The sequence below is a fragment of the Phanerochaete carnosa genome (assembly GCF_000300595.1).
Source record: "Phanerochaete carnosa HHB-10118-sp unplaced genomic scaffold PHACAscaffold_40, whole genome shotgun sequence".
NCBI classification, from domain to species: domain Eukaryota; kingdom Fungi; phylum Basidiomycota; class Agaricomycetes; order Polyporales; family Phanerochaetaceae; genus Phanerochaete; species Phanerochaete carnosa.
Genome location: NW_006767667.1, coordinates 1 through 12,866, shown reverse-complemented (window position 1 = coordinate 12,866; position 12,866 = coordinate 1). Strand labels below are relative to the sequence as shown.

The following is a 12,866-nucleotide window of genomic DNA, read 5'->3' as shown; positions in this document are numbered from 1 at the left end:
CGACGAAAGGTAAAGAATCCTGTTAGATGTCTACATTCGTGGTTTCCCCGGAGGAGGGCGAGCGCGCTTGGATACCAGAGTTTGAGGGTATAGAGGTAGAGAAGGCACTAGCCAGCGCGAGTTAGATAAACTTCTGCAATCAAATAGTTGCGCTCATCTTGGATACATACTTCAATACCAAAGGATCCTCGATCAACATAGTCGCCGAGAAAAAGGTAGTTTGTCTCCGTAAACTTGCCACCAATCTCAAAGGCCTTCATGAGATCATACTGCGTGGCACATCAATGTCTACGTCTCACATTTCCTGCTCAAAAGAGGCTTACAAACTGACCGTGGATGTCTCCACACACTGCAGTTCGTCAGCTCGCGTGCGTGCAATGACCGTTGGCGCGTGAACACACCAGTGACAGGTCCGGTTAGGTTGAGCATGTTAGGCTCGCGGCTCATGAGTTCCGTGACAGCCTCTAAGATGAAAACTGTCTGCTCTTCTGTGAGGCGGCCTTCATTGAAGAGGTGATCTTTGAGGAGTTCTGGGTTCGGCTTCATACGCCCGTCGGTCGGATCCTGCATGTAGAAGTCCTCATCGCGAGGCTTATGTGAATATGGCTCTTTGACCTTATTCGCATATCTAGATCAGTGCACAGAATCGAAGTAGGAGATAGAGGACGCACCCATGGAGCCTTTCTCTCGCGGATACGCTCTGGGGTGTTGGCGCGGTGCTGCCTGGGCTCAGTCACCTGTGGCTCGCTGATCTGGTATAGTTGCGGCGGCGGTCGTCCGAGTCGCTCATCCTGGGGGTAGTAGTATGACATGCACCGTCGGGGTATTCACTGACGGGGGTATCTGAGAGTGTCGAGGAAGGAGAGAAAGATGGGCAACCTACGCGCTTGTGACTTCTCCGCAATCGAGTCCGCCACACCGACTACCTGATTGGCGCCAGCGCATTCCCGCCTCCGATCAGATCGATAAAGCTCGTCCGGGTCCGGCCAGTGTCCGGCCCCGCCCGCTCATGGACGTGAACGTTGATCTGGGTTGTACTGGTGGAGGACTAGCTTGCCCAGGACGCTGACATCAAGATAGTATCCTGACTTTAAGCCATGGAATAGCAGCGGAAGGACGTGCCAAGCTTGAAGCCTATGACTGCCACAGACTGCCAATATTAGGCTGAGCTGCGGCGCCCATAATTCTCACTGCGAAGCCGTCTGTTGAGCGCGTTCGCTGCCTCTCCAATGCTGTATTTGGGATCCGCAGAATACTGGACCACTGTATTCTGAAGATCTCAAACATGCCTGGCGGTGAATACGACACCCGTCATCTTTCATCAAACGTGACCATTTTCTAGATTTGAGCCCATGCAGGCTACAGGGTGGACAAGGACTGAGGGATTTCCGAGTGTCATATCTTTTTGGTTTTCATCATGGATGCTGAGCTGCAACGTCCATAGTTCTCATCTAGATCGATCCACTTGTGGCGTGCACAGTCGTGATGGCTCCAACTCATTCCGCGCGTCGCGCATTGGACATACGAACCCGCTCTCGTTTTATCCATCCCCTACTCAACCGATACGGCTGCTGGTCCCACGATAACTTGTATGCTTCTCCGCGACATTGATGTCTGATGTTTCATGGGGCTATCCTCGCACACTATGCCGATTGTCTCTACCAACACGCACTTGAAGTTGAGTATCTTAACACCTTACTCGACTTCCCCATCGAATTTTCCCAATTACGTGCATCATGTCCTGCCTGCTACTTATACCTCAGTCCTTACCTCTAGGAGCATAATCTCCAATCTTGTCGCCTCCGCCACTATCCTCCGAGCTCGGTTCGTCATCGTCGTACTCGCTCGATGGCGGACCTCCCACGAAGTTGAGGACGTCCTCTGCATTGATCGCGAGCTCATGAACCCCTTCTTCCTCTTCCAAGTACAAGAGAGCGTCTGGCGATCTTCCCGCTCCTCAACACCCTCACCACCGTCCCATTGCAAGCCGTACTTGTACCTGTGCAATGCAATAAAAATTCTATATCCTCCGGTGTGTATTTTTCGCGATTGCGTACAGTACTAATGCCGTTTAATAATATTTTAAATGTTCGTCATACCCAGAAAAAAACAGAAAACGCTGATCCCAGCGTTCAACGTCAGAGTCGGCGGGTACAACATTCCCTGAGCGCAGCCAGGCCACCTCTTCTATGTGTTATATAATGGCGTTGCTTCTTTGTGACCCCAAGGCCCCAATTACTATTAGTTTCATTCCCCCGGGCCAAAACTAAACTTGCCAGTAATCTCGTTCGAAAAACCGACGTCCACTGCTACCTGTGCTCATAGAGTGTGACCGTCTTAAGCACGATGCCTTGTCCGCTTTGCATTATACAGCGATATACATTCCTCTTTCACAGTACTTCAATTGTAGAGATATAATAATGGCTCAACAAGTACACGTGCGATTACACCAAGTCTGACATATTATTCACCGAACATTGTACAACTGTGCTTCAAGCTTCAGCTTCAGCTTCAATCCCTGTCTCTGGCGATATAATCCCCACTCTTGTCGCCAGCTTCACTATCCTCTGAACCCGGCATCATTTCGTCCTCGTCATACTCGCTGATCGGAGGGCCTTGAACAAGATTATCGCTGTCTGCTTGAGCCGAGAGCTGGAACTCGTCTGAGCCGTAGTCTGGACGAGCGGCTTCGTCGTCGGCTTCCTCGCTGTCTTCAGTCGTCCTCTGTCTCACCTCGGCTCCTTCAACCTCGTCTAAGTACGAGACAACATCCGAATCGCGGTCCCTTTCCTCGCCCTCCCATTCATCGCCACCTTCTCCCTCGTACTCATTGTCGTCGCCATCGTCATCGTCCTCGTCGTCCTCAGAGTCGCTATCGGAGCCGCAGGTTCTGTGAAAGATGCGTCAGTGCGAGATAGACCACAATATACACACGAGCATACCGTTCTTCCATACCATAGTAAATTTCTGCGCCGATAGCGGCCAGGGCCGCCTTGGTATCTTCGTAATCGTCAATTAAATGGAGGTAGTTCCGTCCGTTGAAAATGGTCTTGATAAACTCAGGTATATGCTCGTGTCTGCGTGCTTTTTTGAGACCGTCACTGGTGTCCCCGTTGTCGGCAAACGGATCTGAGCTGTCCCTGCTGGCGCTTCCCGAAGAAGTCTCGGGCTCGTAGGTCGGATCATTCTCCTCATCTGCACTTGGGGGATCGAAGGCCTTGCTACGGATATACTCGAAATACCGCCAATAATACCCGAGGATGTGCATCACGCCAAGGACTTTGGTGTTCTTGGATGTGCTGAAGACGTGTCGGGCCTGTCTGAACGTCTGAATGGAGATCCTCATCTCCACCCACTGCCATACGCGAGACATGAACTTCATGTGCTTCTTGTTCTCAGCAAAGAACATCACAGTGCCATCTGAGTCGCACATCCATTTTCCGTGCTCGTTCTTGTCAACGATGCGCCAAATCTGAGTGAAATCTGGGACGGCTGTTGCTCGCGAGCGCTTGGGTGGCGGAGTCGCGACTGAGGAGTTCGAAGGCGAGTTTGGGCTGGTGACGTGGGCTATGGCTCTCGCAAGGTCTAGTTTGGTGATGAGGATCTCACTTCCGGGGTTGCTGCTCTCCACAGGTGCATCGTCGCCGTCGGGCGTGCGCAGTGCTGTGGAATTTACTAACGGCTGACCAAGAGGTGAAGGGGTCCGCTCGACATGGGAGCGTAATAGCATCTGGAGATTAAGATCAGACCTCCCCCTAAACACCCATCGATTGTGCCCCTGCTCATCCGATCCGTGGACGTCCATCTCTCCGACGTCGAACAGAAGGTCTGCAGGATACTGCGGATAGGTATGGACGAGGATGTCCTCTACCCCGACGGGAGTGCGTAGATATTTTGCAAGACATGGGCCCCACACACCATACAGAGGGGCTTCTAGCTTTTCATCTTCGTGACATAGTGCCAACGACTGTATGAAGCCGTCTCCCTGAAAGTCGTCCGGGAGCTCGACGTAACGACTTGCGACTGGCATGGAATGCGAGACGCCGGGAGGAAAGCCTGAGTGCGGAAACTGATGTACACTTGGAGGCTGGTAGTCTGTGAAACTTATATCGATTGTCCCGCACAATGGAAAGGCCTACAGTGTGAAACGCTCAAAACCGACCTCTCGGCACCCGAAAACTTGTCGATGTATCTCGTCTCGCACAACTCCTCATATCCTCTCAAAAATCACTTCAGAGCATGGTTAGACAACATATCCATAGATGTATCTCATTCTTTCTTTCTGATCTCAAGTTTGAATTTTCGACCAGGTCCAAAATCTGGACTTCCATTTGAGAAAGGCGCCCGCTTAGTCATAACACAAATATGGAAGGTGTAAGACCCCGATCAGGACTAGTGTTGCCACGGCTTGGCGCGGCTTGGCTGTGACTTGACTTTGGACGGCTTTTCCTTTTTGGGATCAGCCGAGTCAAGTCAAGCCGCAGTGCAGCCGCGACTATAAGCGACTATGGCTGAGCAGCGGCTTGCAGCCGATCATCCCTCCCAAAAAGGAAGGTAGTTCACACCGGTACCGCGGAATTCATCGTAACATTGCTTGTCCTACTTGAGTGATGCTAAATATGAACTGATCTCCTCTGGGGACTCTTCTGCGCGGCTCTCCAAGTCCTTGAGCTCCTCTCCGATGTCCAAACCATGTGTGGCCTTGCTTGAACCTGAACTTGAGAATTTGCAGTGCTTCCATGAGTTCTCCACCGATTTTGTTGCGCCGGTCTGTGACTGTCATCTTTCCGGATGAGAAGACACGTTCACAGGGCACAGCAGAGGCTTGGATAGGCAGAATATCCATTGCAATGGCATAGATGGTTGGAAACCTGGTCTGAGATGCCTAAAATGTGAAGATAAATTAATATTTCGAAAAAAATGGAGAAAAATAGAGAGAAAAATTATGGCACAAGTTTCAGTAAGTGTACACTCACCTTCCAGTATGTGATAGCATCCACAAATCCATCTGTGGGCTCTGCAATGTATGCATACCACTCTTGCTCTACTGAACACTCAGCCAATGGACCTTTTCCTTTACCCTTGAATAAAATGTTGTAGGCCTTTTGCTGCTGTGTTTGAATCACTGCAGCTGCTGGAGCCAAGGCCGAAGGGGCCATCTTGGATTTATACTTGTGCATCTGTAAAATGAATGTTAATATAGAGAGAAATGAAGATTAAAATATGAGTTAAAGCGCACCTCAGCTAAAAATAGATTCTTTGCTGCAGCCCCTTCTGCTGGTGAAGTGTTTTGCTCAAACCACTCCAGCTTACATGCAGAATTGATGACTAATAAACTTAGCTTCAGATTTTAGCAGCTTTAAAGCTGTGCTTACCAGTGGCCAAAGTATATGCATTACAGCTGCGGTTGTGATCACGATAGTCTTCAAGCTTGTCCAGACCTTGCTGAATAATTCCAGCTGCGTTGGATACTTTTGCCTGTTGCTCCTGCCAGCGTAGCTTCATGGCTTCAAATGCAGGTAAAACACTAATGAGTGTTGGCGTAGATTCTGAAGATAAAAGCTGCTGAAACACATGTGGAACCTATTCATGTTTAATTTATTACTTGGATAAATAAAGAAAACTAAACTTACCTGAAGGATCTCATCGAATACTTCCAAAGCTTTCCACTCTTCATTGTTCATGCTATACTTGCGAAGTTCTGCAAACTCTGAACCATAGAGAAATTGTTCAATTGCCTATAAATAAATAAGCCTGAAAGTATACAGTATGCCAAAATAAATTGTTACCTCGTGAAGTAGAATAGCCCGATCTATCATGAGATATGTTGATGACCGCCGTGTCTCAACGTCTTTGAGAAGCTGCAGAATGGCCATATCCATATTGACTAAAATCTGCATAAAATGCTGGCAACGCAGTGCAGATGCACGAATCTATACATTGAGGTAAGGCAAATCACTATCTTGTATAGATTAAATTAAACTTACTGCTCTAATGAGAGAACATAAAGTTGCGATAGGGTCATGTTTGACTGCATTAAGAAAATTGTGTGGCGAAAACTTTTCTGGCTCGAAATCTTGCAACGTTTCCTTGACATACTCAAGTTCAGTTATAGCACTAAGAACACTTTGGCATGCTAAGTTGACAACATGTGGAAAGCAGCTACAGTTATTTTGAGCAATAAACTGCAATTGATTTATTGAAATATACACACCGAATGCGACATTGAAGCTTGTCAAAAGCAATTCCACGCTTTCGCAAGGTTTGCTCAAGAGCCTCCATGCAGGTGTCATTGTTTGTTGCATTGTCCATTGTAATCCAGCCAATCTATATATTTTTAAAGGATAGTAAGTGGTTTAATCATTTTAAGTTGTTAAAATGGCTGTACCTTGTTTGTGATCTTGATATGGTCCAGGATATAAAGGAATGCAGCCGCAAGATGCTCACTGGTGTGTCTGGAGGGGACACGGTGAAAGCCGATAAGATCTGCACAAATTTGAAGCTGCGGCTGAAGTCTGTTACCACGATCTTCAAGAATAAGCTGCAGCCAGTGTGCAGTAACCGCCATGTACAGCGATAAGAATGGGTCAGTCCACATATCCATTGTGAAGGATTTGCTGCCAACTGCATTCTATAATTAGGAATTAGAGCAGAATTTTTTTGTAAATTTTTCGCCACTTACCTTCATATCCTGGCTAAGCTCCTTGAGATACTCTTCAAAAACCTCACCAACTCGTATTCGGATAGTGGTTCGCCCAGGAATATCTTTCTCATGCAGCTCAGAGCGAAGCAAAAGAAAGATATTGTGAAGCTGTGGATTTTCAATGATGCGTCAAGGCTGCAAATATTTATTCAGATTTAAAGCACAATAAAATGTAAATTTCAAGCACACCTGATCGTCAGCAACAATCCACTCAGTAATGTAATCCACAAATAGCTCCTTGGTGAACTGTGGCCGGCTGTTATCTGCTTGTGCAACATCTGGTTGTCCATGTTGACGTCACCTCCAGGCTTCGACTTGTGCCATAGCACACTTCGCTGTGATTTTGACTTGTGCCTTATCGCACGCCTCCACCCACTCGTCAAGATCAGCATCTCGGAAGTGCTTTCGGAGGTTGTCTGTGCCTGCAGTAGTCCAGGTGGACACATGGTGATAAGGATTCTGTTCATGCATAAACTTGGCGAGTTTTTTTTAGAAATAAGTGCAAAGAAATAGCTGAAAGAAATTCATACAAGCAAAACTTGCATTTCTTGCGTCCATTCTCATCTGTCTCAAGAAGGGCCAGACATCCTTAGCTTGCTTGCCTTGTCTATTGCCTGCAGGCCCATGAGGCGATTTCTGACGCTGACCGGCAACAGGTGAATGGGAGGGCCTGCTGGCTTGCGAGTTGGGATGGCAGGAGCAGGCAGGAGATCATGTAAAGAGCCTGCAGCTGGCATTGGACTAGTAGGCGAGTCTTCAGAGTTGTCTGCAATATCAATGTTGATGTATTCACGACTATCAGCAACTGGAACAGATCTACAAAGATCCAAACATTTGAGCATAGCAATTTGCAGTATTGGTCACCACCCACTTGTCTATCGAGCTCTCCCCACTTGGATCGTACTGGTGATTGGCACGACCTCTCCGGGGCGACACAAATGCCATGAGCACCTCTTCTTCAGCAACATCCTGAACCCCTGGACCTTTCCTACCACCTCTCTTCTTTGCTGGGGAACCTTGGACAGCACCCTCAGATGAGAATTCACCTACAGAATTCAAGATTTTATCAGCAGACAACATCAAACTGCACAAAAGCTCAAAAAAAGCGCACCAGACAGCCTAAACTGGGTCATAACAGCTCCATTGTCAAACTCAACATGCTTAGAGGCCACCTTTTGCCTCTTAGATGTCTTCTGAGGGGTCTCGGCAGCTCTCTTCTTTCTATGGTTGCGAGGAGGCATAGTGGCAAGCAAGGTGACGCGGTGTTTGCCTTTTTGGGACAACTGGACCTGACTGCAAGCCACTGCCGAGTCGCGCCAAGCCGCAGCTAAGCTGCGTAACAGCCAAGAGCCAATCAGCGACTTGGCTTGGCTGCCACATGGCTTGACTGCAACGACTAGCGGCTAAGCAGTCAAGCCGTGGCAACACTAGACCTCATGTACCCTCCGCCGCGAACACCCTTCAAGCAGAGTTGTCCAGCATCTGCAAGCTCATCATAATAGTCAGACCGACGCGTCGTTGAGAGCGATATTCTTTGACTGCAAAATCCATCTGCACCGCCATGAGACCCTTGCTGAAGGGGTGGATGCGCTTCAGTCCAGCTGGATGTAGTAATGTACTAAAACAATTAATATAAAATAGACGGACCTGTATGCGTCCATGTATGTCCAGGTCTTGCAGAAGAATGCGCAGACAGTCTTAAGAGGACATGAGGCCAAGATTTGAGGCAAGAGCTCCTTTGCCGTTGCAGCTCCCAAAAGTCTAAGCCGCCGGTAAGCAAGCAAAAGGTGTAGACAGAAAACACTCACGGCGTTTGGTTCAACCCCAGGACATCTCAATAAAATTGAGCTCACAGTGATACCTCAGAATGAAGTAACAGCTGTGGCTAATGAACTCGGGGTAAGTTTGGATTACGGACTTCTCCCCTAAAAGGTCTACCTGCAGCGAAAGAATGCGCTGCATGCAGCATGTCTCAGATTTTGGAACAGAGTCAACATCCAGCTCCTCAACATCCATTCACACACCCACTTCCTCTTCTGTGCCCATTCATACAGCCTCTACCCCTTTGCGTCGCTGCGTCCGTGCTTGCTCTGACACCTTACACTCACTGTAGATTCCAACAGGCAGTGTCTTCAAGTTGCCACTGTTTCACTACCAAGTCGACCTATAAGTCTCGCTCCTGCAGAACAACCCGCATTCCGTTCTGCTTGCCCTGGTATGCATATTGACCTCAACATCTGACTCGGTATCTGCCGCATTAGACTTTGTGCCCCTCATGAGACCGAAAGCTTGGGAAGGCGCTTCGCAGTCATTCTCTAAGTCCTCGACTTCAAGCGCATAGTCTGAATCATCCTCAAGAGATTCAATGTCAATTATGAGCCCATTAGTGAAGCTGCTGCTCCCCTCTGGTCTCCGAGCGTGAGCGAGGCAGGTCTGTTTTTTGGGAGAAGCATAAAACGTCTATTCAGCATGAGCGATAGCAATTCTTTGTTTGGAGAAAATATCGGCCCGAAATCTGGAATTAGGTCGCGTGACTCGAAATTTCGGGATCGCAGAATTATGCTCAGAATACCCAGTTTCCTGCTAAATCTCGAAGGAACAAGCTTCCAGACCAAAATTGAGGCCAGGACGGAGGCGCCAGGTCTTGGCATCTCACACTGTAGTTGGGCTGGTCTCACGGCCATCGACGATATCCTGATTAAGCACGTGTTGTTCCTCATTTGTACTTGTTTATCGCTGGCTTAGCTGGACAGGGAGCGAGCGCCCGAACACAACCTACCAGTCGCCGCCACTGCCAGCCAACAATTGCTCACTTTCACGCGTAGCCAACATGTCCTCTCTCACCGAACCTCCTCCCACAAAGAAGGAACAGCGTAAGGTGACATTCGACCTTCCCCTAGCGTCGTCCGCGGAGGGGCAGGGCGAGCCCAACAAAGCATCCAAACCGAATAAGTCGAAAAAGCTCAGGTCGAAAGGCAAATCAAAATCCCTGATTAAGGCCGGCTCTCCTAAAGCCAAGCTTGGTGCATCCACGTATCTTGCAAATCTGCTGGTGTGTGTGTGTGTTTTTACATTCATGTATAAACCTATTCACGAACCCACGTCGTCCCGAAGAACGAGGAAGCCGAGAGAGAGCAAGAGCGCAGACAGAAGGCAGGTCTGGAGCCTCTTGTAGCGATTGTTATTCCCAACGACTGGGTGTATACACCGCGCATATACGCGATTGAGGTCGACGAAGAGGTCGAAGAAGCACTGATACAGTGGACGCGGAAGGTCTGCCGCATCCCGGACGAAGATAACCTGCAGAACAGCACCATCTTCGGCTATGCCCTCAAGGCCCTACGCCGTGCTACAGGGATCCGGAGGCTCGAAGTCGAGTTCGCCGTGCGCGAAAACCCTGACAAAGACTCAGAGAGTGACGTGTTCCCTGTATTCGCCATCTTCTATGCGTACAAGTATTCAAGAATGCACGAGCGAGCAACACAGAAGCAGGTCGACAAACTCAGCGAGCTCTTGCTGGGCCGGCAGCCGAGGTGGTTCGTCGATTTCCAGTTAGACGGTCCTTGACCTGTGAGCATGAGCGGTATATCAACTTCGTCTTTCAGCACTAAAGACAGCTCTCCCAGGCTACCAAATATCAGGAAGGATAGAAATATGATTTGCACCTGTACTGTAATCCGAGAAACGGGCTTTTCGTAACCCATAGGAGTGTATTTTACTTGTTCATGTACAGCATACCTTTCATGAACATTTGCGTTTGTGTCACGTAGCCAGTGTTGTATTCTGGATATTTTCGACAAGTTCATCAATATTTGCCGTGTGAGGTTATACACGCTGATCACTGAGTCGTTCGGGTACTGGGTGTGCTAAAGGTTAAGTGCCGTAATTTTCGCCACAATATCAACTCCATCTAGGCAAGAGACATCACACAACTTCCCTGTCATACCCGAGCGATGCCGTCCAATTTCGCATAGGAGTGTCCAGGCGGACATATCATATCAGAAAGTTTGTAGCATATAGGCGGCTTCTACTCACCCTAATGGTGCCATCTTTGACTTGTACAGCCGACAGTCGTGCGCCACAGGATATCACTGGCAGGTATGCGCTCGTAGAGCCAGTGGATTAAGTACATGCGGTGCTTGTCGCCGATGATGCAACGGTGTGTGTTACAGTGGGAGGGCATAGCGTCAACGAGCCGCACATCGAGTCCAACGCGCAGGTAAATAGTTATTTGAAGAGAACGAGCCTCAGTCCGAGGACAAATCCAAACCTGCGGTCAAGTGCGACTCTCCTGATGCCACGCAACCTTGCAACTTGAGATGCTTTTCTACTCATGTGAATAACGAATAGTGTGCTTGACGACGATCCCGGAAAATGAGGAAGCCGAGGGGTGGGAAAGTGCGTACTAGACGGCTGTGGGGCCGCTCATGCAACCCGTCATCCCGGCGACTTCGTATATACACCGTGTATCTGTGCGATTGAAAATTGACGAAGAGGTCCAGGGGCACTCAGACAGAGGGCGCACAAGGTCTGCCGCATCCTGGGTGAAAATAACCGCGCAAGAGCGCCATCTTCTCGAGGCCTTGCGCCGGAGTTGGAGACTTGACGTCAAGTCTGCCATTTGCGAGAGTCCCGCCAAGGGTACAGAAGATACAACCTTCCACACTTATTATGAGTACGCAATTATGCACAGGCGGCTGACCGAATTGAAAGCCGGTCGACAAGCTGAGCAAGATCTTACTGGACCGCCAGCCGAAATGGTACATCGACTACCAGATGGACATCTGACCCGTGAGCAACAGTAGTGCGATAGCCCTACTTCAATGTCACTCTACCCTAGATTGCAGACTTCGGCTCCGGTAGCGCTTAATATTGGTCGAAAAACAACAATGTTCCGGTGCTGGCCCTTGCAGGGTGCTACAAGATCTGTTATAGCAAAAGTCCTGTGAATGTCGCTTGTTAGCCCCTTGTAACAAGGTATCAAGCGTACCAAGCTGTGGACAGACCATCATACACCCATCGGTTTGCTAAATTGTTGGAGTCGGCTCGATCGAGAAACGCTTGAGTACAACAGGCATGAGGAAATGGCGACACCTTGGGCTTTGCGTAAGTCTATCAACCTTGAGAGCGGGGATAGACGTCGTCAAAATACATGCATTTATAAAATCGTGTTTGGGTTGACCTCCAGGTTAGCGCAGAACGGCGTCTCACGCGAGGCGGAAAGTAGCGTGTTGTGCAGCCACGAGCAAGCAAGTGGCGTCAAGAAGGTGGCGGGTCCCGGCCGACAAAAAGGTAAGCTTGTGAATTCTGGCGTCATGTCTGTGGTATTTTCGTTGTTAAGTTTTGGGTGCCCTGTCCTTAAGCTGTCTCGGTTTGACAAGGCGCTTATATCTGTCTGCGCCATGGCGAGCACGGCATACCCTGTCAGACGCAGGCTACCCAGTCATACCGGACAGATGTCGTATGTGATAGTCGTAAGATGATCGTTTCTTGTTCGTTGGTCCAGGAAGGACAGTGGAGGATACAGAAAGAACAGTCAATACTCGCAGAAGCGTACATACCCATTGGCTACACCTTCACACGATGGCGTATAACCCAATCTCGCACCTCTATCACCTATAACCCCTCTCTGTTATTCTGTACATCATCTCTTCTTCAATGCTAGCAACCCGCTCGATGCGAGAGACTGCGATAGGGAGAAAGAGCGGCGAGGTCTTAGGCGTGAGCGTACTTCTCGGTCCACTCGCGCGAGACACGCTGGGCATCGGCCTCGTTCTCCTTGTAGTGCTTCGCAACATCGGTCGCAAGCGGGTCGTCCGGGTTCGGCGCGCTGAGTAGGGCTTGTATCGAGAGTAGTACTGTCCGGATCTGCAACGCGGGGCTCCACTTGTCTATACGTCGCCCCGTATGAGCACGCGACCATAGACAAACATGCGAGACGAGGGAGCACCTTTGAGAATGTCTAGACAGATGCGACCGAGTTTGTCTGCTAGGACATGAGGGAGCGGGAAGGGAAACACACAAGGAGGGGCGCACCGATATTAGGGTGGTAGATCTTCGTCAGGAAGCGCACCTTTGGCGGTGCCATCGGATACTCTTCTGGAAGGAACAGCTCGAGCGTGAACACGCCGTCTATACGGTCATCCCATCAGCATATCATTCC

The 12,866-nt window shown here is 49.3% G+C and overlaps 7 protein-coding genes across 7 annotated transcripts; 1 reads left to right on the top strand and 6 right to left on the bottom strand.

Moving 5' to 3' along the window:
- Positions 1-629, bottom strand: PHACADRAFT_154628 (uncharacterized protein; the record flags this gene model as incomplete). Its single annotated transcript, XM_007402175.1, has 4 exons — positions 402-629; positions 324-349; positions 198-269; positions 1-107 (listed from the first exon to the last, which is right to left on the bottom strand). Coding segments are annotated over exons 1-4 (372 nt in total), but the record flags the coding sequence as incomplete, so codon positions are not given.
- Positions 630-2,386: 1,757 nt separating this feature from the next.
- PHACADRAFT_214464 (uncharacterized protein) lies at positions 2,387-4,030 on the bottom strand (the record flags this gene model as incomplete). Its single annotated transcript, XM_007402174.1, has 2 exons — positions 2,387-2,890; positions 2,943-4,030. 2 exons carry the CDS (start codon positions 4,028-4,030, stop codon positions 2,512-2,514), a joined length of 1,467 nt encoding a protein of 488 aa, XP_007402236.1. The 3' UTR covers positions 2,387-2,511.
- Positions 4,031-4,693: 663 nt separating this feature from the next.
- Positions 4,694-5,051, bottom strand: PHACADRAFT_76141 (uncharacterized protein; the record flags this gene model as incomplete). Its single annotated transcript, XM_007402173.1, has 2 exons — positions 4,694-4,885; positions 4,977-5,051. Coding segments are annotated over 2 exons (267 nt in total), but the record flags the coding sequence as incomplete, so codon positions are not given.
- Positions 5,052-7,272: 2,221 nt separating this feature from the next.
- Positions 7,273-7,944, bottom strand: PHACADRAFT_201897 (uncharacterized protein; the record flags this gene model as incomplete). Its single annotated transcript, XM_007402172.1, has 3 exons — positions 7,273-7,519; positions 7,575-7,749; positions 7,815-7,944. The coding sequence occupies 3 exons, from the start codon at positions 7,942-7,944 to the stop codon at positions 7,273-7,275; spliced, it is 552 nt and encodes a 183-aa protein (XP_007402234.1).
- A 577-nt stretch (positions 7,945-8,521) lies between these two features.
- On the bottom strand, positions 8,522-8,719 carry PHACADRAFT_107234 (uncharacterized protein; the record flags this gene model as incomplete). The annotated part of the gene is made up of 1 exon (XM_007402171.1): positions 8,522-8,719. The coding sequence occupies one exon, from the start codon at positions 8,717-8,719 to the stop codon at positions 8,522-8,524; it is 198 nt and encodes a 65-aa protein (XP_007402233.1).
- Positions 8,720-9,512: 793 nt separating this feature from the next.
- On the top strand, positions 9,513-10,279 carry PHACADRAFT_265743 (uncharacterized protein). The gene is made up of 2 exons (XM_007402170.1): positions 9,513-9,755; positions 9,818-10,279. The coding sequence occupies exons 1-2, from the start codon at positions 9,534-9,536 to the stop codon at positions 10,268-10,270; spliced, it is 675 nt and encodes a 224-aa protein (XP_007402232.1). The 5' UTR covers positions 9,513-9,533; the 3' UTR covers positions 10,271-10,279.
- A 1,889-nt stretch (positions 10,280-12,168) lies between these two features.
- PHACADRAFT_265741 (uncharacterized protein) lies at positions 12,169-12,833 on the bottom strand (the record flags this gene model as incomplete). The annotated part of the gene is made up of 3 exons (XM_007402169.1): positions 12,169-12,594; positions 12,654-12,689; positions 12,740-12,833. Coding segments are annotated over 3 exons (306 nt in total), but the record flags the coding sequence as incomplete, so codon positions are not given.
- Between the last annotated feature and the right edge of the window lie 33 nt (positions 12,834-12,866).

What these genes read in the sequence shown, in the direction of transcription:
- PHACADRAFT_265743 (XM_007402170.1), top strand. Translation starts at nt 9,534, where the DNA reads ATGTCCTCTCTCACCGAACCTCCTCCCACAAAGAAGGAACAGCGTAAG. An exon ending in CGTATCTTGCAAATCTGCTG is followed by an intron (nt 9,756 to 9,817) that starts GTGTGTGTGTGT and finishes GTCGTCCCGAAG; the next exon opens with AACGAGGAAGCCGAGAGAGA.